Here is a 25648-nt window from a genome sequence, read left to right on the forward strand (position 1 = left end):
CTTCTCACTCCATATCCCTCTGAACACCACTCCTACTCCTCCTTTTCTCTCCGCATTCTTTATTCTTTTCTGAAGTCTTTCCTCGCTGCCTCGTCAGTCTTTCAGGTCATCTTAAATAGACACAGACACACACACACACACACACACACACACACACACACACACACACACACACACACACACACATTCGTGCAGCTTAAACACTGACTTTCAATTACTCTGCACATCTGCCTGTACGTGCCGTTGTGTGTGAGTATCTGCTTTATTTGCAGTGAGGCACCTTGTGCAGTGTGTATGTGTGTATGTGTGTGTGTGCTTACAGTGATAAATCTTGATGAAAGGGAAGGCTAGACACCCCAGGAGGTAAATTAGGGTAAATTGTGTGATTGAGAACTTAAAAGCAGGCCAAACATCAAGCCCATTTGGGTCGCGGTGGGGTGTACTCTCTCCATGCAGCTTCATCTGTCTGTTCCTCATCCTTTCAAAGGCACACCTCTGGAGAGAGGCAAAGTAGAGGTGCACTGTACGTCATGACCTAAATCGCTTAATTATGTGCTATGGTCGAGTTATTTTACCCTTGTACATGTGAAATCATATGATGGGTGTGATTTAGTTTCCCACGGGTGTAAATTAAGCTTCTCTTTAGCCAGCGTCATAGGCCCTGTTCACACCTGGTATTGTCATGCAACTCGGGTGATCCGATCACAAGTGGACAGCTTTAAGTACGTCAGTGCACACCTGACATCAGAATGCGTCTCCACATGCATCTCAAGTGATCACTTGTGGTTGGATCTCATTTTCTCACTCTATATGCAAATAAAGACGGACAACATTTCTGCTTGCAAAAACAGAACAACGGGAGGCAGTTATACACTTCCTGTGTCTGGCCTGCCAGAAATTAAAAGATGAAGGAGATCGCAAAGACCTCAAATGGAAGTCAGACAGCTTGTTTTGTGTGCATTCCATCCATGATAATCCTCTTTGCCTGTTGCAGCTCCTTCTTCTTTCTTGTTTCGCACTTTAATATCAATATCGTTGGCGCACGAATGAATACATCCTTTTGCTTACACAGATTGTGTCGTTCAGTGTGGCCCAAGACATAATCATACATATGACTGATCGCATCTCAATGCATCATCTATATGTCTTCACACTTGTACCACTAAGCACATCACCCAAGGCACATTTTAATGCCAGGTGTGAACAGGGCCATACTGGAACTTTTTGGTGTGTTCTCTTCCTCATCAGTTGATTTGTTATTTGAACAATTTATAATCTGGGTCATTGTAAGGAACAATAGTAAACTGTAATTATAATTATAAGGTCTGTAAGTGATGCTAAAAAAGTCACAGGTAACAACAAAGTGATCAAGATAGGTGCTCTACTTCCATCAAATAACAATGTTCAGAATAGGATAATTATGTATTATTATCCAGCTCCATCGGAAACACTGATCATTCTAATCAAAGGTAATTACATGTAATTAGCAGGGTATAATCAAAAGAGGCTACCACAAGGATTACAACTAAGGAAGTGTAAGAGTTAATAAATAGTGTAAATGCAGAGTAGGAAACATGCCAACAATTACTGTAATCAATGCAGACAAACAGTCTAACATGATTTATTCTAAACTCAGTTATCACTGTCTATCATCTGTTTTTACCTGCTGTCTTTACTTTCTTCATTAAGAACACAGCTGATAGAGGCGTGGGGGAAACATGGCAGTCGCCTACAGCTTTATATCTTACAACCACTCTATATCGTGACGCATTTGCTAGGCCACACATACTTTATAAGTGATCCAAACAAATATGACGAATGTGATTTAAATCCCTCTCATAACTACCGCCTACATATTCAGTTTCATTGGGAAATTTGTCACATTACAGAAGATGAAGACGCTCTGCCATCTCACTGACACATTTACATGAATGACAAATAGTTTTTTCTATCATAATAAAATAAGATGTCACTTATTGAAAAAAGCTAAAGGATTCATCAAGCAAGGTTTCTCTGGTAGATAATGCTTTGCAGTAACTATTAACTATACATTTACTCTTCTTTGTCCCTCTTCTTGTCCTCCCTCTCACTCTCCTCAGGACATGGGTCCTACCAGCATGCCCTCTGTGCCCCTCATGGTGGGCTGTGGAGTCTCCTGCACTGCTCTCCTCATCCTGCTGCTAATCTACGCTGCCTTCTGGAGGTACATGAACGCACATACACACACACACACAGGCACACACACACACACTTGATGGTATCATGCATATGCTGACAGTGGTGATTTTTTTCCCATTTGAAGCCTAATAAGGAATAAATGGTTCAAGTACAGCAGGGGGTGGTGATTGGGTTTGTGGTAAGACACATGATAGATGGTAAAATCAAGCTAATGACTCTGCAATGTCCAAAAAGTGGCTATTCAGTCCATCAATCTGTCATTAACACTTATCTCACATGACTGTCTGCCCCCCCCCCTTTTCTCTCTCTCTCTCTCTCTCTCTCTCTCTCACTCACTCACTCTGTACTCTGTAGGTATATCCGTTCGGAGAGATCGATCATCTTGGTGAATTTCTGCCTCTCCATCCTGGCCTCCAATTTATTGATTTTGGTGGGACAATCTCAAACTCTTAGCAAGGTAAAGCACTGTGATGAACAGATACACACATACAGAAAATGATATTAACAGGCATTGCAACTGGATTTCTACAGTAAATTAAAATAAACCCAAACCTTTTATAATGCCTAGAATTAGTCAAAAATATCATAAGGTTCAACCGTAGACAGAATTTGAACACTGGTGTTCTCAAAGTGACAGGCTCCCAGCACTATGAGTTCTTGTTCTTCTTCATTCTCCACAATATGTGCTTTATCAGGCCCTGTCTCCCTTTTTTTCCTTTTGTTCTCTTTATTTTGCGGAGGTTTCACTTTCCTCTGACGAGATGATTCATCATGACACATACTTTTTTCGTCAAACGTCTCTAAGCGTTTTGTCTTTTTCTCCTGGACTGTGTTTCTCTTCAGAGCCTCTGTACTGTGACTGCTGCCTTCCTGCATTTCTTCTTCTTGGCGTCCTTCTGCTGGGTGCTGACAGAGGCGTGGCAGTCCTACCTGGCCGTCATCGGCAAAATGAGATCACGACTTATTCGCAAGCGCTTTCTGTGCCTCGGCTGGGGTGAGCAACCACAAACAAAACATCTCGCACTCCTCGCACCACACATGATTGCACTGTTAATTTTGGCACCCGATGACGATGATCGCTTTTTAGAGTTTAACATTTCTTATTTTTGTCATGCATTCTAAATCTTTACTGGTTCTAAACATTTTGAGGCTACAGCTGCAGCTATCTTTGATGTTTACAGTTACCATGGTTACAGGTGTCGTCCCCATCTATCAAAAGGTTAGCGGGGAAGGCACTATTTACCTGGTATACCAGCCTGAAATAGTTCACGCACACATTGCCCATGTGCACTCTGCACAGTGGTAATAAAACATCCTCTGGCTCAGTCTCTTTTTGCTCCCTTGACAGTATTGCAGCTACCCGTGGTCTCTACTGCAGGGCAGAGTATTCAGTCACTTGCTCACTACAATACTCTCTGGATCTAGCTTGAGACAAGCAGCTAAAATGTCTGATAACATTAAAGCAGTAATATTCCCTTATTGAACACATAGGAATAGATTTAAATGGCTAACAGCCTACATTACTCCTGAAATGAATCCTACTCATAGCATATAAACACCAAAAATATACAACATCTACATCCACAGCCCCCAGCCCACAGATAATGTTCCTTTAGTATACCTTTTTGTAAATGTCAGTGTGCTTGCATGTGCCTGCATGTTTTCTTTTTTAATCTCAGTTGTTATGCTGCTACTTATTTTCTCATTTTAGTAGGACTGTGGATCCATAAATCAATAAAGAACCATGAAGTTAGGGTATGTTGAAGGCAGAGATGTAACCTTACTGAAATCCAAGATGTTACCTATGAGGGCAACAGGAAAAGCACCTGAAACAACTTAAGAGAAGTTTTGGTTGTGAAGGATACTGTTTTACTACTCAGGAGGATGAAATGTGTGATTCCACACATGCGCACAGGCTGTTGAATAAGCAGAAATCAGTTCATTCGTAAATTTGTCAAATTAGTGTTTAGTTTTTTAATCATTAGCAAAAAATGGAATGCATTTTGTCTCAGTTTTTTTTTATCTCAACTTTTTCATTTTAATTCAATTTTTGTTGAAAAAGGAAATAATGTTTTGTCACACTTTGAGTTGATGGAATTACCATTGGATGGTTGTTAATGCCTGTGCATGCAAAAATGATCATGCAGCATGCCCTCTACTCAATGACATCATTATTAACATCATCAGCTTGGTTCAGTATTTTGCTCTGCATTTCCTAGAGAGCACATGTCATCAGTCAGTGTAGGCAGAGCATTTTTAGACAGTGTGTTAATGGCTTGAATTTTTGTAGTTACTGCACTTTATTCAGTCTCTAATAGTGGCGTTGGCTATCACTCTTGCTGCTAATGTAAGTTGCTGCTGTTGCTGTTACTGGAAATGCAAACTGCTCCTGTGTGCCAGAGGATTCTCCGCATTGCAAATGAGGACGCTTTTATGAAGTGGGTGGTGATTGAACCACTGTTGTGTGACATGAATTGATGATGGAGAGCAGCAAGATACAGGCACGTCACAGGCACGGGTGTCACTGGTGTTGAGATACCCGCACTACCCACACAGAAACACGATTCCCCCCGACCCACACACTTTTTCCTGAGGTAGTCATTGGAAAAAATGAAACTCACTTCCCCACACATGAAAAACTATTGGTCAAGTTAGATTAATTGAATGGTCACCCAGCCAAACTTACCTACCAAGCCAGCGAAGGGTAAACAGTTGAAGTACGGTAAAGTTATGTGCATGCATACTGTCACTTGTCACTGGCTGTGATAACCGATAAGGATATTAAAAGATCAGAGGTATAAAATGGTTATTTAATACTTAGCTATAAAGTAATTTTACTGACATTCGTTTTGAGTGGAGTGCTGTTTTTGTCATGTGAAAGCTGCTGTGTTCTTCACAGCTTCACTCACTGACACTGGTTTTGAGTAATGGGTATGGTCGAGTTGGACAATGGAGCTCAAGTTGAATCTTGTTGTGTATCATGGATGATGTAAGGAAAAAGAGAAGTATTTTTCTTAATATTTTTGTGAAAAGCGTGTTTTTTAACAGTCACTAAAATAATCATTGAGTATATAGCATTCCAGGGTGAAGGTATATTATTTGCATGTGGTGTTGAATAAAATATAGCAATGCATCCAGGGATGAAAGTGTGTGTGTGTGTGTGGAAGGGTGGGGGCGCGGTTGTGGTGATCATGTCCCACCCCTAGAACCCCCACTCTTTTAAAATTGCTGCTCCACCCCTGGCAAGACAGATATGAAAGCGTAACAGAATATTATGTTACAGTGTTGAAATTGTTGTCAGCATAATGCTTAAAACCCTTCATTTGCTCTGTTCTCATTTATATCCCATTTTTCCTTGCTGTATACTATAATTTGTTTCAGCGTGGACTCAATTCACTGGAAGGCATTCATTACAGTTTCTAATGTAATCATATCTAATGCAGCCAAACTTACACATGAATTTGCACATGCAACACACACACCGAGGGTTTCACACCATACATTCAGAGAAAAAGGTAATCTCACTCCTCTGGGCTATTCAGCTGTACGTCTCCTCTGTTCCATTCAGCCTGCATGTCACTCTATTATTCCGTCCTCTCAGTACACCACAACCTGATGCAACAGGCACTGGGGATGTTAGAGGATAATCAAAACATATGATAACATCTGCACAACACTGGCAAGATGCTTCAAGATAGCCCTCGAAATTACAACCGCAGCCCCAACCAACCCCCCACCAACATCACCACACACACACACACACATACACCGTCTGTTCATTTCACTTGATATTGATCCCAACGGTCTAATCTGCCAAGTCACTGATGCCCTTACCTGATACAGAGGAGAGAGAATGTATAGACTGTTGTACAGTCACAGATTGAGAGAGATACTGACACAGTGTGAGAGTGTGTTTGGTATGTATGCTGTGATAGCTATAGAATTATAGGATGCACTTCACTGATGCACATGAAAAGCATGAAACAGTCTCTCAGAGTGGAGGGGATCAAAGAGCTTATCCTCCTCACGTCCATTTTGCAATTTTCTCCCCAAATTATGTGATTGAAATCAGTCACCATGGAAACAGGAGATTTGGGGTGTGACTGGATCTGTGTTAGATTAGCAGAAGAGTGTGCAAGTGTGATGTATAGATATATGTGTGTGTGTGTGTATTTACCGTGTTATACATTGCTAAAAAGCTAGATTGATGTTGCTGTTGCCTAATTGAAACTTTGTGCATGCAGGTTAGTGGACCGGCCTGGCTCCCCACCATCTTATTTGTTAATGTTAATGTGACTTTTTCTAATTGCTTTTCATTTGCAGCCATAATCACAGCTTTGTTAATTACATGAATATTTCAGAGCCAAGCTCATTATGGGCACAGCATATTTCCTTCTTTTTCTGGCATGCGCTGTGTGGCACTCTCTTTCTCTCTCATTCACACACACAGGTACACACACACACACACACACACACACACACACACACACACACACACACACTAATCACTTGATTTAGCTAATTAAGGCATGACTTATTGGCTATACCAAGCTATACCTCACATTGTGATAAACTATCCCTTAGTTTCACATGCTCTCAGACTTACAACTATCCACATGTACCCACACACAGGCATGCTGCATTTGTATGTCACCTATTGCAGTGTAACATGTATTTGCAGATGAAAAGACAAGATGTTAAATACTTGTGAAATTTTAAGGGCAGAGCTGTAATTTAAACCCAATTTTCATTCATGTAGCTAGACCCTCATATCAGGGAGCACATGCAGAACACTTGGGCTTACTGACAGAACAGTCTCATATCCACGTTACACAGTATTGCGTGGCTGCTTAGCATTTGAATGGAAGGGACACATATGCAGCTGTTCACTGTTCACTTCTGTTGAGAATCTTATTTGGCCAACGTGCTTTATCGTCCCCATTAAGGCTTCCTTTTATCCTTTGTCTCACCCTTTTGATCTCTCTCTCTTTCTATGCGTCTGCAGGTCTTCCAGCCCTAGTTGTAGCAGTGTCAGTGGGTTTCACCAGAGCAAGAGGATACGGCACAGCCAGCTAGTGAGTACCACATCCTGACCCACTGTCTTGCCCCACACATCAATCAAAACTTGATAAGGATAGTTGAAATCACTTGAAACCAGTTTTTAGCTATAATTTGTGTTTGGATGAGCCCTGGATCCACACCATCTATTGTCCTTACAAGCTGACCAATTAAAACTACCCTTTGTTGAGTGAAATGGTGCCTTTCATATTATTTTATATAGTTCTATTTTTTATGACAGCAGAGGTATTCAGTTATTCAGTGAACCCATATCTACAAACCCTAAATGTATTTTTCACATTATTTATATCAACAACATAGTCTGCTTTTCATCCATCCATCTATATTTTATTCCTATCCTGTGTCACAGGGGGGGCTAAACCTTGTCCTGGCATGCACTTGGCAAAATGCAGAGCACATCTGTGTCTCAGTATGTGCTCCATTTATGGGCAAAACACTATGTTGTTTTTAATACCAGCTTTAAGAGATGCTGCAGAGAGTCCGCTCAGGACACATAGCTCCTGAAAACTAGGTTTGAGATTGTATGTATAAAATAATCAAAGTTAAAGTCGGACAACCATCATTAAGTTTGATTTATTAAGAGTTTAATTCCCCAGAATGGTTTGGGCCTGGTTGGGTGGTTTTGAACAGGATTAACAACCCCGTGATTGTATCAGATATCGATTCAAATGCTGCTAAACTCTGATTGATAAATGGAAATATGTGACATCAAGCAGAAAGTTGTGTGCCGTTGATCGAATAATAAGCAGATTGAATGTGGTTTTGTTGTCAGGGCTTTGGGGAAAAGCAGTCTCATTGACTTGACAAAATTAATCCACCTTGCATGTGAAGAAAAAATGTTTTGGGGCAAATGTTTGTCGAAATGTCACACGGACCAAGTTTTTATGCAATCAAGTATTATTTTTACTGAGTCAAAAATCATATTCTAGACCTTCCATGTGTCTCATGGGAATTGTGTTTTGGAAGCGACGCATACATTATAGTAGAAAAAAATCACAATTGACAATTACTATAGTACTGTTGGACTCGTAACAGGGAATGCACACACAAAGAACATGTTTTCGTACCCAGTCAATAGTGTAACTGATTCAATGAAAACTATTTAAAACTCTAGTCTCCAGATTTTATTAACAGATTTGCTCTCTTTCACTTTATAAGTAACATATTAAATGATTAAATTAATATGAGGAGTGTATATTAGCTTTTGGGCCATGTGTTTTTCATCTTTCCCTTCCTTTGTTTTTTTTATTGAGCTGCAATTAAGACAACGGAGGGGTTTCAGTATGCTCTGATGACATCACTCGAGGACACATTTAAACTCATTAAGTCTCAATAGTCTTCACACCAAATGAAATTTCACAAGTCCATTTACAGTTTGAGGACATGTTTTAGGTAATGTACAGTACATAATACATTTGCTCAGCACTGAGGGCAATATTAACTGAAATGAGCACTTATGACTATCCCTCACTCAGGAAATTCAAGCAAATGTGATCCTTAATTGGTTGTGTACCCATTGTGGTTAAGTAGTTGGCACTCACAACAGCCGATATGTGAGACTGGAATGTGGTGAAGTTATGTTTTACACTTTTATTTAGCGCGTAAAACATTTTATTATTGCTCCTTTCCTCCAGTTGCTGGTTATCATTGGAGGGCGGTCTGCTTTATGCCTTCGTTGGACCCGCTGCTGTCATCGTTTTGGTGAGTCTACTCCACATACTCTCTCTTTACTAGTTGACCTCATGTCCATACTCTTTCTCTCACTGTCACATTGCTGAGCTTTAAAGCACCTGCCTATTGACCGCTGAGGATTTTTCTTTCCTTTTACTCCCACATGCACATGTGAGTGTACGCACTCGGGCTGTACACAACAAAATGATGCACTGACCACTTCGATCCTTGACTTAAAAATGCCGTCTTCGGAAAAAAAAAGACTAAAACACATTCCAGCAGACAAGTTTTTCCTGGCAATGCACCACATGCTTGGACTGAATTCTACATCTACCCCCAACAGCCAAATATCTCACTCTCATTTGTATTTTGCAAGTGTGAGTCACCGTACCAAATGTAGTTAAGGCGAAACGTTTTTTCTGATGTAAAAAAAGTTATTTTCACACATGAGTATGCGACTATGAGCGTGTGCCGCAATCATAATAATATGTCCTTTGCCAATTGTAATAAAAAAAAGACATTTTCATGAACAAGTAAATATAGCTCTATATTGTTCTACAGCAAAATTGAGTGCATTGATTGCATCTCAGTGGTGTTTTAATAATCTGTTGTTGTATGCTGCTGTATGTGGCTGTTTCTAGGATTAGCTGATTTCCCTAAATGAATCCCTGGGTAGATATTTCCACAACTAAGCTTAATAAGTCTGGATGGGGTACTAAAATTTAGGTTGGTAATTGCTGCCACTGCTGTTGTTGTCACTGTGTGTGTGTGTGTCTGTGTGTGTGTGTGCTCATGCATCTGGTTTTCTTTTTCTGACGTTTTTTGCACACTTACAGTACATGTCAGGAAGGAACAGTATGGATGAGACAGCGTCACAGGTGTGCAGAGTGATATGCACGTTCCTGAAGTAAATTCCTGACAAGAGGATGATGGCAATTTGACAGTTTCCTCAAACTGCAGTATGAAAGCAAGGATTATATAGTGCTGAACATTCAGGATTATGATCATTTCCAATATTACTAGTATATAAAGGTTACTAGTATATAAAGGCAAAATCAAAAGACAGTTGTCCTTGTAAATTGTTTTTCAGTATCTGGCGTTCCTTGGTATGTTTCCATCTTACCTCCATTTCTGTCTCCACAATGTCGATGTACCCCAGCTGCTGCCTGACGGTCCCCGGCCCCCCAGTGTTGTTGCTGTGGTCCCACTCTAACAAACAGCTGTAATGAGAGTGGGACGTCGAGCAGAGAAACACAGACCTTCCCACAGGACTCTTCTCTAATTAATGAACCTGGCCTTGGGCAAATAGCAGAGCAGTATGATGCTGACTCACAGAGCTGGGGCCAGACACGACTGGCATGACAATAACGCTTTCACAATCTGGCACATCATAGGTAGTTGTCAGCAGCAGAAGCACACACATGAGAGAGAAGGAGATGAGAGAGAGAGAGAGAGAGTTTTTAGCAAATTGTAAAAGCTGCCAGATGCACCGTAGCTGTGCTAAAGCAAAATGCTTCAAGTAAGAATCGAGCAGCAAAATCTGGAAATGAATCTGACCGCATGAAAGTCAGACTCTAAACTCCGCCAGTTGATAAGAATAGAAATATACTGCATTCACAGTAGAGGTATGCACAAGAATGTGAATATGATTTGTCAGTTAGGCATCTCACCTTCTAAATCCAACTTAACACAAGATGAATAACCAAACATGGAGGATGCGACAGCGAGGGGACGGTTGAGAATGATGGAAATCAGGATTATAAGGAACATGTTAACAGCATAGCAAATCTCCCAGATGGGCAGGATTTCACAGTGGAAGAGGTCTATAAGTAACAAGCCTTGGCTCAGATCAGAAGCCGAGATGCAATCAGTATATTTATTTATTCATTTAATTATTTATTTATTTTCTCTATGTTTTTAAGGCAATCACCACAAATGGAAAAGTCACTGCTTAGAGTGATAATTATGCTGAGTGCTGTGTATAAAGTGCAGCACTTGCCTAAAAGCAGGGTTTACAAAGTGTTTTACAGGAATTAATAACGCTAATCCAGGCCTGTCACGCTGTCATATCACAGTCATGGCTGGCCGTCAGAAGAAACTCAGACATTTCATTCACTCGCACATGGAGAAACTAATAATGTTAAAATGATGAACTCAAGGGAGAGGAGGCAGTCTTCTTATGAAACCTTTGTTTAAAAAAAAGACATGTCAAATGGTATATGTGTATTACTACTTGGATTAAATCAAAGACAGCACATCATTTCTTTAAAGTACTTATTAGCAATTCTGTCTCCCAGAAATTACATCCATACACTACTTAATCGCACCAGCAAATATGTTTTGCTATAAACGTAATTCCCACCAAAAAATCCCATCTCGCAGCGCAGTATTCACCAGTAGCAACCGCAGCATCATTAAACTTTTTATGATTATGTTTAGGCACTGGCAGGACTTGGTTATACGTATAATAATTTCTAGGAGAAGGGATTGAGCGGCCAGCGTTAAGGGACAGGAACAATATTTCTGTATCATACAATTGATGAGTAATTGGTGTGTTTGTGTAACTTTGCTGTGTTAATGGCACCATCTGGCCTTTGTTGGTAGTGAAAAAGATTTAAAAACATTCAACAAAATTCAGCTGCAATCATTAAAAATGTATGCCTCCCCTTTATGTGCCCGCATCTTCTGCATAATCTTAATTGATGTAACCAACTGTTCAGAGTCAATGTGGGCATTTTAGCCATCACTTTTTTCATCATGGACAAATTGTAGATTTTCAAAGAATAGCTGTGAGATAGAAAATGAACTTAATGTTTCTCTTACACTGAAGCAAGTCAGCCTTGGAGCCCTGACAGCTAAAGCACTGTCACTTGCAGTCTCCAGTCTGTGCCACAATTAAAAAGTCATCTTCAATCAGCGGAAACTTTAAAGAATGTACAGAAAAACTTGTTATACAGCACATGAATTGAATCCCTGCTGGCAACCTATTATTGCAATCTTGATCAAACTCTGCTCTCTGTCTCCCTCAGGTGAATATGCTCATTGGGATCGTGGTGTTTAACAAGCTCATGTCTCGAGACGGCATCTCAGACAAGTCTAAAAAGCAGCGAGCGGGGTAAGTTAACTTCCTAAACCCTTAGCACCTCACACACACACACAAACGCACAGCTACACACAAAAGACAATGAAACAAGCCCCTGCAAAACACACACCACTTACGCATCCATCCACACAATTCAAATTTGCTGCATTAAATAAATGTTATCCTCTGTCAGACACAAATTCAGGTAGACATTTTCATGGCAACGAATTCAAACTGCTTCAGTGGTGTCTGAACACGACACCTACTTGTACACCTGTGTCTACCGCATAAATCATCAAAAAATACAATCCAATTTGGCACCAAAATGACAAGACATCTGTTCTGTTCTGTTGCTCTGTGAAATCTAACAGCATTTCCCTACCATTCCACGTGCATATGGTTTTCATCTAGTTTTCTCAGTTTTATATGACACAGTTGAATACAGTGGATACGAAAGTCAATGGCAGATGGAAACCTACTTACATACTGTAAACACTGGGATTATTTGCCTTATGCACAATTTTATTTTCTATTTCAAACACACATGCACTTACGTGGTGTGTATATATATATATATATATATATATATACACATACAATACAAACATGCATATGCAACCACCTACAACATTACTTTTACTGAGCTGGCGGTTGTTCATCATCTTTGCTAATCCCACAAATGGAGATTTCCTCAGCTCTCAAAGCCAAATCCATGTTTTCATTTCCATACGTATTGATTCTGTTGTTTTTCTCTCTCTTTCTCTTTCCTCTCTCTCATTACATTTCCTCCAGTGTCTGCCTCTTGCGCAAATTGAAATTGATAATTTGTGTACCGCTGAAAGGGTTAACAGGCTCTCCGGGGAATTGATTAGCTTTTGTTACTCGGTGATGCAACCCAGATTAAACCGTTTAATGTGTACAAACACACGGGCACATGGACACACACAAACAGGTGTAACCTTCTTTGTTACAGGCGAAGTCCTTGGCGTTATCCGAGTATTAAGCCCATTTCCTCTAAGATTCTTAGAAGTGTGTGTTTAGAAATACACACTCCCACACACAGTAGTTAGTAGTGTTACTAACAGGACAGGCTGTCATTAGCGTAATGTATTTTCTCATGAAGCGGTTGGAATGTGGCTGGCACTAAGGCAATGAGCTGTGTAGCATAGCCTGTGCATCTCCCCATCATTCTCAACTCGCAATATATACACACACACACGCATGCTGTTTCTCAGAGCAGTCAACTGTAAGTAAACAGCTAAAGGAAAGTATTTTGTTTTGGATCTCATCCTTATAAAGCTTCATTGTGCACAGTCACATGTACAGATAAATTACACACACAGGCGGTCTCATAAGATGATTGGTGTATTTCCTGTCCGTGTCATTGTAATCTGTTAATCCACATGACTCTGCTGTAACATTGCAATGTCTGTCTCTCACTTTTTCTCTACTTGCTCTGAATCAGTCTTTGTATTCTGACTGTTTTTCATTGCTGCTACTTTTTAAGATCTGGTTTTAATTTGCCTTTCTTTCTTTTCTCCCCCCCACCCCTTTTTTTTCTTTTCCACTCCCTCTCTTTGTTGTGTCCATTTTTTTTTCTTTCTTTTCTTCTGGTTCTTTTGCAACTGTGACACCTATACATTCACCCATTGTCATAACTGGAACTTGTGTTTCCACACATCCCTTCACCTCCACTCTCCCTCCCTCCTCCCCACATGGTTGTGTGTATCTGTCTGTGTGTGTGTGTGTGTGTGTGTGTGTGCGCACATGTCCAAAAGTGTCCCAGCGGAGGCGCGTAGCCGACTGCTCCTGAAATGCTCCAAGTGTGGCGTGATCTCGAGCACCGCTCTGTCCAGCTCTACTGCCAGCAGCGCCATGTTAGTCCATCTTCATCTTTCTATCTCTCGCTCCCTATTCCTATCTGTCAATCTCTCTCTGTCTCTGACTCTCCACCATCCTCTCTCCATCTTACTCTCTCTCTCTCTCCTCCATCCTTTTAATCTCTGGTTGTCGGTAATGATGCAGGATGACATTCAGACTTGTCTGGATAAAAAAAAAACAAGCTAATGAAAGGGAAAAACACCTGCACTGCAAGCCGCCACTATTTAATGAGAGCATGTTTTGATCCAAAGCAGATTTTCCTCGGGTCATGCAGAGCAAACCTGACCTGTGTCAAACACTGTTTGTGAATCATTCTTGTTTTTTACTTGTTTATGGCACAGTATTGCTGTGACTTAACACATCATGGTAACACAATGTGAGGAAGACTGTCAGTTATGGAGCCTATACTACTGCCAAACACATTACTGTAGATGTTTCAACGTTCTGGCTCTAATTATATTACCTCATCTCTTCCACTACATCAAACTGGTGGTCACATTGAATACTTTAAATATCAAATGTGTTAAATAATGGAAGCATTTATGTGCCAACAGTATGAATATATAAGAACTGCATGCATTTAAATCAATATTTTTTTAAAGGGAGCACTCCACTCCACTTCACTCCATTTTACATGTAAAAGTCAATTTACCATTCACAAAGAGTTCTACACAGCCTGTGAAAACAGTTGTATAATGGCCGCTGTGGCTCTGTGGGTAGTTGTGTCAAGTTTGAGAAAATTACTAAAGTGACATTGCATCTTGACTAGAGATCAGAAACTGCCAAGAACCAGTTTTACAAAATGGGGGTGTGGAGTCAAGAAGATGTGGACATTTAACAACTAGTAAGGGTCTAGCAAAATTATATAGAATGATAAGTAGCCTAGAATCCAGTGTTTTTTGAGCAAAGATTTTGAATCTGGAATATTCAGTGATGCATCATAAGCCATACATGAAGCTGTTGATACATACCGTACTGCTTTAAGTAAATTTAGGGTTAAAATATAGAGATATCTTTCTTCAAACCAGTTGAAAAGTGGAGGTAATACAACAGGTAAACACATTTACTGGACTTTTGCTCCCTTAATGCTCATTGTCATGGTTTCAGGTTGAGCACAGCCAGTCTCTGAATCAAAGTCCTTCCTCCCATTGATGCAAACAATCCTGTGCATATTTAACTCTGCCCTTGAATAACCCATTTGTGCAAAGCTTCTATTATGGCTTTTTTGTTTAATTTGGAAAATCATTGTGTTTAAAGCAGCAACTCTGTTCTTAGATGTGCGGTTGCATAATTGGATGCCGTGATTGGAATGTAATGAGATGAGATTGCCTATTCGCCGTAACAACCTTGTATAATTTTTCTAGTAGTCACTTTAAACACACAGGGGTGAAGGTGGGGGGGTGTGGGAGTTATTGACTTTGTTTTCCACATAAAGTAATCAAAAGTTTGGACACACTTTCTCATTCAAGTGAATTGTGTCCAAATATTTGACAGTACTGTAGCTTTGCTCATTTCAGATCCGCCTACATCTATGCTGTATGCTGAATGCATTCACAGTCTATTATTAGATACAGCCATACATTACTGCAGATCTTACTGCTTTGCAATATGCTGTCAGGTTGGAAGGTCCTTCAAATAATCTGCTTACAGAAATCCTGAGTGTATAGCATAATCAAACAGTCCATAATCAAATTCTATAAATTTCTGTATTTACTGAAATAGCATTGCACAAGCATTGCCCTTCTACCACTATTACTAAACCCTCCATCATTCTCTGTTGCATTAATATATTGTAAGCTTGGCCTTATGTCCCGATAAAGCTTTAAAGACTATTATTGGGGAAAATATTTCTAGCATGAGGGCCATTATTTAAAAAATAGTGACAAAGCCATTCTAGGCTTTCCCCATATTTGTCGTTTTCCCAAAGGATACTTTAGCATTTTGAAATTAACTGCGTGTTAAAGAAAATATGTTTAGGTACACTTGCAGAATTAAAGTGTAGTCTTTTCACATAGACTGTAGGCTGATACTGCTAAGATAAGGGTGATAAGGGATTGAACTATACAGTATGGTTGAAACAGCTGGAAACTTGATACATTGACAAAGGGACACTACAGCTTCAACTTTATTGTTCTTTGTTCTTTTTTTATTGACCGCCTTTGGGCATGCACCTGTACAGGGACAGGCATATTTCACTGAGCAGTTAGACAGAGCTGTCCTTCTGTCAGACTGACAGTTATAAAACTATGAATGTATGCTCAAACAGCATGAACATTTTAAATTGGTGTCTGGCTTTACAGAGTTACAGACATCCTAGATGAACTCACACACACATAGACACACACACACAGACACACACACACACTTGCTCCTCAGAAGCCCATGTCAGTACTTGTCAATGGCCTGTCTCCCCTCTCCCTATTGGGCTTCTGCCGATTGTCTCATAGTCCACCAGCATGACACTTAGCGTGCATCAGCCATGTAATTGTCAGTTTCGTAACTATCTACATGATTACACATCATCTGCGACTTCTCACTTAGAATATTAAGTCTGATACAAACCTCAGTGTGCCAATCAACCTCAAATTACCCACCACTGAGCCCATGACTGATGTGTGAGTGTGTGATTGTGTGTGAGAGGTAGAATTATGTGACTTGTCAGAGCTGGCTGGTCTGGTTTGAGACTGAACCCCTTGTTCCTTCTCCTTCTTCCTCCCTCTTCTACCCCTCCCTGTCTCCTTTCTTTCTCGTTTTCTCTCTCACTGACAGGGCCTCTCTATGGAGCTCCTGCGTGGTTCTTCCTCTGTTAGCACTAACCTGGATGTCAGCAGTGCTGGCCATAACCGACCGCCGTTCTACACTCTTCCAGGTGATCTATCTCACAACACTAGCAGATGCTCACATCCCCCAATGCATACACATGCACCTGTGACCCATCATGGACAAAAACAAAAACAAAACAGCTTCACAGAGTTCATAAAGTGCAGCCATAAAAACAGAATGTATAGTGAAGGTATCACAGCCTGAATTTGACAGCCTATTTTGAAATTGTTGCTTTATTTTGGAAAGTTAATGCTCATCAATGCTGATAAATAGGATAAAAATGCATCCTTGAGCATTATAAAAATGCAAAACATTGGATGCAGGTGTTTTGAGCAGCATCATATACCACAGATTTGTTTGTGTATCATTTCGGTCCATATATCAAAGAAGAGTATTTTTCACCAGACTTTTTTTTGTCCACAGATCCACATTTTCTTACAAAAACAAAAGAAACAGATAAGATAAGACTTGAATAATACCATATGTAAAAGGTAAAAGGATAGTATGAAAAAAAATAGACAAAGAAGCAAAGAACAATCTACAATTCCCATTGTGTAAAGCTCAGTAGAAAGTAGAAACACAGTCTATGAATAAAAGTATGAATGACTGTGAGGATTTATGATGAATAAACATGACTTGGATGATTCAACATTTCATTCCCATATCGGTGTCTTTTTTAACGAATAATGAGTCATTTCAGTACAGTACACACAGTAGCAATTACTGGAAACAATACTGTAAGCAGATGTACCTTCTCTCCTCCAGGTCCTTTTTGCTGTCTTTGACTCTGTCCAAGGTTTTGTCATCATCACTGTCCATTGTGCCATGCGCCGAGAGGTGAGTCTAACCCCCTTTCTACTTAGCAGCTCTGTGGATCTTTAACATTTCGAGTTCATACATTTCTAATTCTATGCCACACAGTGACCTAAACAACTCTCGCCCCCCTTCAACAGGTGGGATACATGTTCGCAAATGTCATGCTAGTTTCTGGGTCGGTTTAAGGTCACAGCAGAACACAAGCGGCTCAGACATGAGAAGGATTAGCTCTGTATTTATGTCCTATGTTGTGGTGCTTCTTCGTCATAATGCAGTATGATAGTTCATTGTCCGTCTGATCCGAGGCTGCTTTAAGGAGCTTACTAAGATGCTGTATGGAATAAGACGATAAGTCCCTAACTAATACCCCCCAGCGCCTATTTGCCACAGGCTTTGCTGTGCCCCCAGGGACGCCGAATTTCAAACTCATTATGCACATACATGTATTCATGCCCTTGAGTCAGACATTTGCATAGACACACGCCGACTCATGCACGCACACTCATCTTCCAACTTGCAATCGCATTTGCAACAATTAGTGGATTTACAATATGAGGGACTGTTAGGGATATTATTCATAACTACCATGCATGTACAGATACTTTTCCTCTCACATCCACATACATATACAACACAACTCACTCATGTACTATATTGAAAACCACACACATACTAATGAAATGCTTTTACATACACAACTTAAATGCTTTCATTAAAACTACCGAAAAGGTTTAATACATATACAGTGTACCCATATACAGTGCTCTCATATAGTATTGTAACCATCACTCCTTATCAACCCTCTTCTAGCTGTGAACCAGCCCTCACGCTGCCTCACTTTATATATTTCCTCTCATTTGCCCGCATGGATGTAAAATACACCTAATAAACTACTTCTACTTTTTTCATCATTGCTCTTTCATATTTTGGCGGGCAATTAGAGTAAATATATAACTTTAGACAGCAGGAGGGTTCGTTTCACAGTACCTGCCAGAAGGGAGTCGATATTGGGTGATGGTCTGTTAATACATAAAATTGGAACTGCTATTCTGTAAATATATGAAACAAAGCTTTAGAGTAAGTTAAGCCTGTACCTGAATATCAAAATATGCAGTTCATCCTTTTTCACGTTGGTATTTGGACATGTTCAGATACAGTTAAATGTAAGGTTATCTAATGTGAGACAGCAATATGAAAGATAATTTAAAACTTTTGATTATTTTTAATTACCTTCTTCTCCTCGCTATTTGATGTCCATGTACCTAAAGCAATGCTGTACTTGAAAACGTGTTGCATATTGTCTCCTGACATAAAGAGCGATGCCAGGTGACTGTCCAGTGTGTCCACACACTTGGAGTTGCAACAGTTGGTTGTTGTCATATTTGACAGGGTTCTGATGGTGTTTGCTGATGACAATTTATTGTTATATAAAGCTGCTGTTTCGATAATGCTACTTGAGTAGACATCAGTGTCGCTAACAAACAAACAACATGCGCTCTCCTTTCTCTATCACCTTCCACTTCAACTGAAACACCTTCTGTTTTGACTGAAATCCTCTTATACAACATACTGAAATCCTCTCGTACAAAATTGCTTTTTTCAATAGTAGCTGTGAAAACTTTTCAATAGTTTACATGATGGATTTCACTACTATATGAGAACATTTTAGCTGTGCGTATGAGCACATTTTACTAGTATGTGTGAAAGCTTTTGGGTAGTTTTAATGAGATTGTTCAGTTATGATGTAAGCATATCATTTTTCAGTTGTTTGTATGAGTGATTCAGTTATTTATGTAAAAGCATTTCACCTGTATGTATGTATGGTTTTGAGTAAACTATGTGAATGTGTTTTTTATGTGTACGTGAGAGGAAATGTATATGCATTATAATCCTGAATAATGCCTCTAATGGCCCCTCATATTACAATGTCATCAGTTTTCCATAACTGTAAATGTGTCTTCTGTAGCTGATGCATTTACACCACACACACGCAGCCTTCCCTTTATCCAAGAGATCATTATGATATTGAATGCACTGCATAGTGTAAGTGAATTTTTAAATGCTTGGAATGCTTAGCTGCATTAAATCAATATCACAAAAGCAGCAGAGATCAAGGTACAGTAAATCCAGGAATTATTTATTGTAAATGTATGAAAATCCCCTGCAAGAGACTGAGCATAAATCCTTCGTAGCTGCAGAACTACAGACAGAGGGGAGTGCCACACCGGAGGGAGGGAGGGAGGAGAGAGGGAGGAGAGAAACAAGGGGAGCGTAAGGAAGCATTACAGTGCAAAACAGGAGAGAAGGCAGTACAAAGTGTGATATTATTCGAGGTAAACGACAAACACAAAACGTGAGATTGAGCGCGGTACTGCAAAGTGCTCCTACGTAGAGGCTGCTGTATGTAAGGTGCAGCTGGAAATGAAAGGACTGCGGTGGCAAAGGCGGCCTGCTGAGATCAGACGAGGAGAGAAGAGTGGATGAATATGTGCAACGTTAGAGGTGTTGTGATTAGGAGGCAGCAGGAGAGGAAAGCAAAGGGGAGATGTGAAAGAGAGTTGTATTGTAAGAAAGGGGTGAGGAGGGACTTAAGTGAGAAAGAGGGAGAGAAGAAAGAATGCATGCAGAGATCTGTTGGGAGGGAAAAGAAAACACAATTCAAGAGAGAAGCAGGGGATCGTGCTGGGGAGGAGGAAATGAATAATTTTCAAAATCAGATATCTCCTTTTATTAGTCTTCATAAATCATGATATTTGTATTGTGCATTCCAGGTAATAAAAATGAAACTGCAGTTGTGTTGTTCTGATGAAGTAAAAATAACTTAACAAAATGCAGGTAACCTACACAATTAAACTGAATTGTTTTTGTTTGTGGCCAAAAGCAGATAACTCCAATTCATATTAAATATTCTATAACATAAGACAAGTAGGTTAAAATAAATTGCAACAAAAAACAGCCCATTAATGGGTATTATTACACATTTACAAGATAGTACCTTGGAAAATCCCAGCCAGACTACAAAACCCCTGAGCATGAACGTGCCATTGTTTTAACCAGCAGAGTGTTATCAAAGACAACAGCTGGCCTTTTTTTTTTTTAAAGAGCTCCCTCCAGATGGTGACCAGACGAGCTCATTTCAGAACTGACTCACTGAACCCAAAGTTTGCCACAGTTTTTAGTTTACAATCAGTTAGCTGAGAACTGCACTGAACTGGAAAAAACAACTATTTTACAGTATTTCATTCAGTATTCAGGATAACTCAATATTCCATGTTACTTATTGTTTACTCAGTGTTCCGCAGTATTCAGTTTAACTCGGTATTCCATGTTACTCAGTGTTTCACTAAATTCAGTGTTTTACAGTTTAGTACTTCAGTGTTTAAGATTGAGGTGCTTCCTGGTTTCAGTGTAAGTCTGTTTTACATCACTGAAGGAGAAAACATCAGAGGCTCTGCAGTTTCATCCATGTTGGATGTAATGTTCCCTCTTTAAAGATGACTTCAAGCCAAGGTTACCAAAATTAACTTTCAAACAGCACAGTTTAGCTGAACATAGTAATATTATTGCATCACCTCAACTGAATAGTGGATGTTGATTCGCTGAACAGATTTATCGACTTCTGTCTTGTTGGGTACCAAACTTAGAATTTTTAAGACCAATTGATTCATGTTAGGTGCCACATTTCAGTACCCTTTTAGGACTGAGAAATAAGTTTTAAAAACACACATTTACTGGCCAAAGTGTTTCACACAGAGGCTCCGACATCAACAGGACCATCAATCCACAGATACAAAGAGATATAACGGAGCCATTATACCAGTTCAAGAACAGCACTGGAATTGAATATTTTCTGTTGTAAATCATGAGCTTGCAATGCTTTGACAACAGACAAAGAACGGTGTTGTTTAATGTTCAGAATGTGCTATATGTTACGAATAACTCACAAAAGTCAGTTCATTTTTTCAAAGGATGGCATTTAATGGTCTTTTACAAATGAATTCTTCAAATAGAGAGGGAGGTGGAAGGAACGGCGGGGACACTTTGAAGTCAGAATGAGCTGGATTGGTTGCCAATAAGAACACGCATGCACACAGACACACTCACATAAACAGGGAAGAGGGAAGAAATGCTGTTGAGGATGAGTATGGACATAAAGGAAGGAGACGGATGGAAGGGAACAATAGATGCAATACGCCAGCCCATGCAGTATTAATCAGACATGGATGCTACTCCAATCCACTCCATTTGTAGTGGCACACACACACACACATGCACAGAAGAGACCACCCAGAGAGAATGAAGTTACTCTCGTTCACTCTTGCACCACTTCTTACATGAGCACTCTTGTTTCCAGCCATGACATTCTTATGGGATTTGACAGCAGCAACATTGAGAAATGATGTTGCTTCTCATCAAGGAGCCAGGGTATCTATAATACAGAGGTTGATGGTGGGGAACCTCAGAAACATAATGCACAGGGATCCATTTGATTTGAGTTGTGTTCACGAACTGGTCCTTTGACAAAAGCCTGTTGTGTGTTTGTGGAAGGATAAAGAAAAACAACATAAGAAAGACCCAGGAGTTACATCATGTATATAACGTACCATTGGTTTTAATTAGGGCCATGTGCCACTGATCTCACAAGGCTCAAACAAGCCACTTTGAAGTACTGATGTGTGCTTTCTATACCACTCCACTGCCAGTTATATAAGCTACAAGCTCAGCTACTTTGGGAAGATTTTTTCTACCCACCATTTTCACGTAATTTAGTATTCACTGTTCATCTGTCAATGCAGAGATGAAGAATATAATATGTCTGAGGAGTGAGCTCCCAATGCTCCAACATTTGCCAAACTAACTTAAGTAAAAGTTCCTGTACTAACTTCTTTCCTTGCATCATCCCTTCCTCTCCCTCATCATTCTGTCCATTCTTCTTTTTTCCTCTATAATCATCCCCCCCCCCCATCCCTTATCCACCACCCTTCCTCTCTTAGGTGCAGGATGCGGTGCGCTGTCGGATGGGGGGATGTAAAGATGACAGCGAAAACTCACCAGACTCCTGCAAGAATGGACAGGTGCAGATCATGGTGAATAGTATTCCATTTCATCCCACACTGCAATCCATTAGCCCTGGACTAACATTAACTAGGTTGGAGCTTTCCGCAAGCTTCAACCCCAACAGTAAGAAGCATGATTGCCATTACTGAAGTGCTAAAACTCATTCCTGGCTATCTCTTTTTTTTTTCCTTAACCATTTTTTTTACACAACAGGAACTCATGATTGTTTATGCATTGTGCATGTTCCAAAAATACGTGATTTCACCTTCCATAGAAAATGCAATTTCATTTTAACAATTACCACCATGAAAATTACTTCCTATAGTGCCACAGATAAGCATGAACATTTGTCAACAAATACTGCTTTGTCAAACAATATCCTGATATTTTATCATGTTAACAGGGGCGCCTTAACATTACTATAAGCTATGGACATTTTGGAGCCCCCACCCCCCAGCTTCAAGTGCATGCTTCCCTTCACAATATGCCGAGGCAACATCAATTTGGCATGCTGCGTCCATAGACAACAACAAATAGTAAATGCTGTGACTTCCTAATCAGAACACAGAATATCAAACTAATCAAAATAAGACAATACATCAACAATAACCCAAGAAATAGGTCAACAGCCAATTAGGCCAGTGCTTCATATCTATTAGTGACTGTGTTAAGTGGTGACTTTCTGCCAAGTGCATTGTGATTGCTTGACGACAGCTTTTAAAAACATCCAGAAAAGATGTAATGTCCTGAATACCTTATTTAGATTTCAATACTTACTAATCTGTGCTCTTTTTAATTTACATGGGTGAAATTGTGTGCTGAGTAAGAAGTATTCAGTTCTCATTAGTTTTAATGTGGGAAATGAAATGTAAAGATCAGCAGTGGAGCAGATGCTATACCATTATTTTCAGATTAAACTTAACCTGCTCTGTCACTATGGACCCACACTGTAAAGAAATTTGTGGTGGTTGCACTTCCAGTAGCCACCAGATTTGACCAGTCTTGTGTGTTTAACCTGTGACCTTCAGTGTGGAATACTGCAACAAAATGCAAACAAGAAAACATTTAAAGGTTGGCAAACTAAGCATTAAACACAGGCTGTCTGGCTGACTGATTCTTTATAGTGGATAACAACCTAAATGTTTTTGTACTAGCCATGTAGTCTATGAGCAGCATTCACATTTGATTCTGAAGTATCAAAGCCATGGGTGTATAATATGATCTTATAATGCATCCATAATCAAAGCGGGTTAGTGGTTGGGCCACATTTTCTACTGACAGTAATGTCAAATCCTTCATGAAACACACTCAAACTAACTTTAAGAAAGGCGAATGCTTCTTGCTGGTGACACAGCTTCATTAACAAACTTAATAAGACAAAAATAAACATACAAATATTTATTAAATGTGTAATTTAAACTTGTAATTAAAGTAAAAGATGGCCGGTAGGTGTCCTTTTGCCTAAGTGTTCATTAAATTGAATAACTTCTGCCACAAAATCCTCCTCAAATTTCGTATGCTATTTTTGTTTTCCTTTTTGTTAATGCTAATGTCTCATTAGGCCCCAGGAGGTCTGAGGCCCTGCTAAACCCTTGTATTAAAGCACCACTCATTACAACATGAATATCAACACATTTTTTGTCATTCTTATTTTCATATTTTTGTAAACTGAATAGACTAAGATAATTACTTCATATTTAATTAATACAATTCAGCACTTTTATTTACTTTTAACCAAAACTTCTTTGGCTATATTTGAAGAGCAAAGTACTCACATAAGGTTATTGCATGTGTTCCAAATATGGTTAATAGTGTGATAAATCATGCAGACTTCAACTGCATTGCCAATGTCAGTACGGTCACACTGTTACTATGAGATCATGAGTGACTCTCACATCGCTATTGCCTTTATTTCTCCCTGACCTGTTTGTAGTAACGATTATGGTTTTCTGAACGCCCCTCCAAGATTATCAAGATTAAACTTTGGAGTCAAAATTCTGTACAGGGAACCTATTATGACACTTCCTTTTCCCCTGGTTTCATAACAGAGAAGAGTAGTTAAAATCTCTGTTTATTTAATTTCTGTTTTTTGTATCGTTATCATACACACAGCTTGCACTGTTGCCTGGTTACTATTCTAACTGCTGTGCTAATAGTGAAGACAGATGGTAAACCTTCTTGTTCTCCCCAGTTTTCAAGTCTAAATGTACAACTCAGAGGAAATGTTTTCAGACAGCACACATGGTTAGAGAACTGTTGTATGAACAGCACAATACCCTTGAAAACATTAATTGTGATGGATAATTTTGTGAAACTGCCATTAGTTGTTTCAGCATCATAATTACAGTGAACGCTATCCTCTCAGGTGTTCTTGCTGTATTCACAGGAAATCTCATTAGAATGTTAAACCCTTGACATTTAGAGACAGGAAAATGTAGAACGATAGCTACGCCTACTTGTTAAAGCTGAATCACAGCAGTCTGTAGAAAAATAATTTGATTAGTTAATCTTTTATCAACGCTAAGTGCTCTCCTGTACAAAACTAGTTATATATCTAACAACCCATCTAACATTTCAATTGTATGTTCTCCATTATATTTCTCACCATCAGAAGTGTCCAAATGTGAGCTCCTGTGGGCAGCAATGTGGCTCCTTGCGTTACGGCACATCCCCGTGCCTGCCAGGCTGCCACCCGCAGTCATTCCCACCAACGTGCCACCAGGCATGCCAGCAAGCCTGTTACCACAGTCTGTCCCACAGCAACCACGGGCTGGACCTCAGCCACGCCCTCAGCCACGCCCATGACCATAACCCCATCATGAACAACACCCATAATCACATCCATAACCACGCCCACAACCACATCGGCAGCCAACCTGTATGTTTCTTGTAGAAAAGATTCTTTAGGAATGGTCAAGTTGATAGATGGAGAAAGGTGCAATCTGTAAAACAGTATTCTTTTGAACAATATTTTATGAAATAAATACAAATACAATTTCTTTCATGGTGAGAGTTAGATGAGAAGATACCACTCTCATATCTGTATGTTATATACAAAGC

The 25648-nt window shown here is 39.7% G+C and overlaps 1 protein-coding gene across 1 annotated transcript in view; it reads left to right on the plus strand.

The window, feature by feature from the left end:
* The window catches only part of adgrb2 (adhesion G protein-coupled receptor B2), a 146012-nt gene that overhangs the window by 98547 nt on the left and 21817 nt on the right, over positions 1-25648 (plus strand). The window contains exons 17-27 of the mRNA XM_053334205.1: positions 2100-2203; positions 2533-2635; positions 3022-3172; positions 7184-7253; positions 8892-8958; positions 11958-12043; positions 13789-13887; positions 16661-16760; positions 17480-17551; positions 22525-22617; positions 25200-25466. Coding sequence (XP_053190180.1) covers positions 2100-2203; positions 2533-2635; positions 3022-3172; positions 7184-7253; positions 8892-8958; positions 11958-12043; positions 13789-13887; positions 16661-16760; positions 17480-17551; positions 22525-22617; positions 25200-25466 — 1212 coding nt within the window. The remainder of the gene's footprint in view (positions 1-2099; positions 2204-2532; positions 2636-3021; positions 3173-7183; positions 7254-8891; positions 8959-11957; positions 12044-13788; positions 13888-16660; positions 16761-17479; positions 17552-22524; positions 22618-25199; positions 25467-25648) is intronic.

This window comes from Scomber japonicus, chromosome 15 (genome assembly GCF_027409825.1).
Source record: "Scomber japonicus isolate fScoJap1 chromosome 15, fScoJap1.pri, whole genome shotgun sequence".
Taxonomy (NCBI): domain Eukaryota; kingdom Metazoa; phylum Chordata; class Actinopteri; order Scombriformes; family Scombridae; genus Scomber; species Scomber japonicus.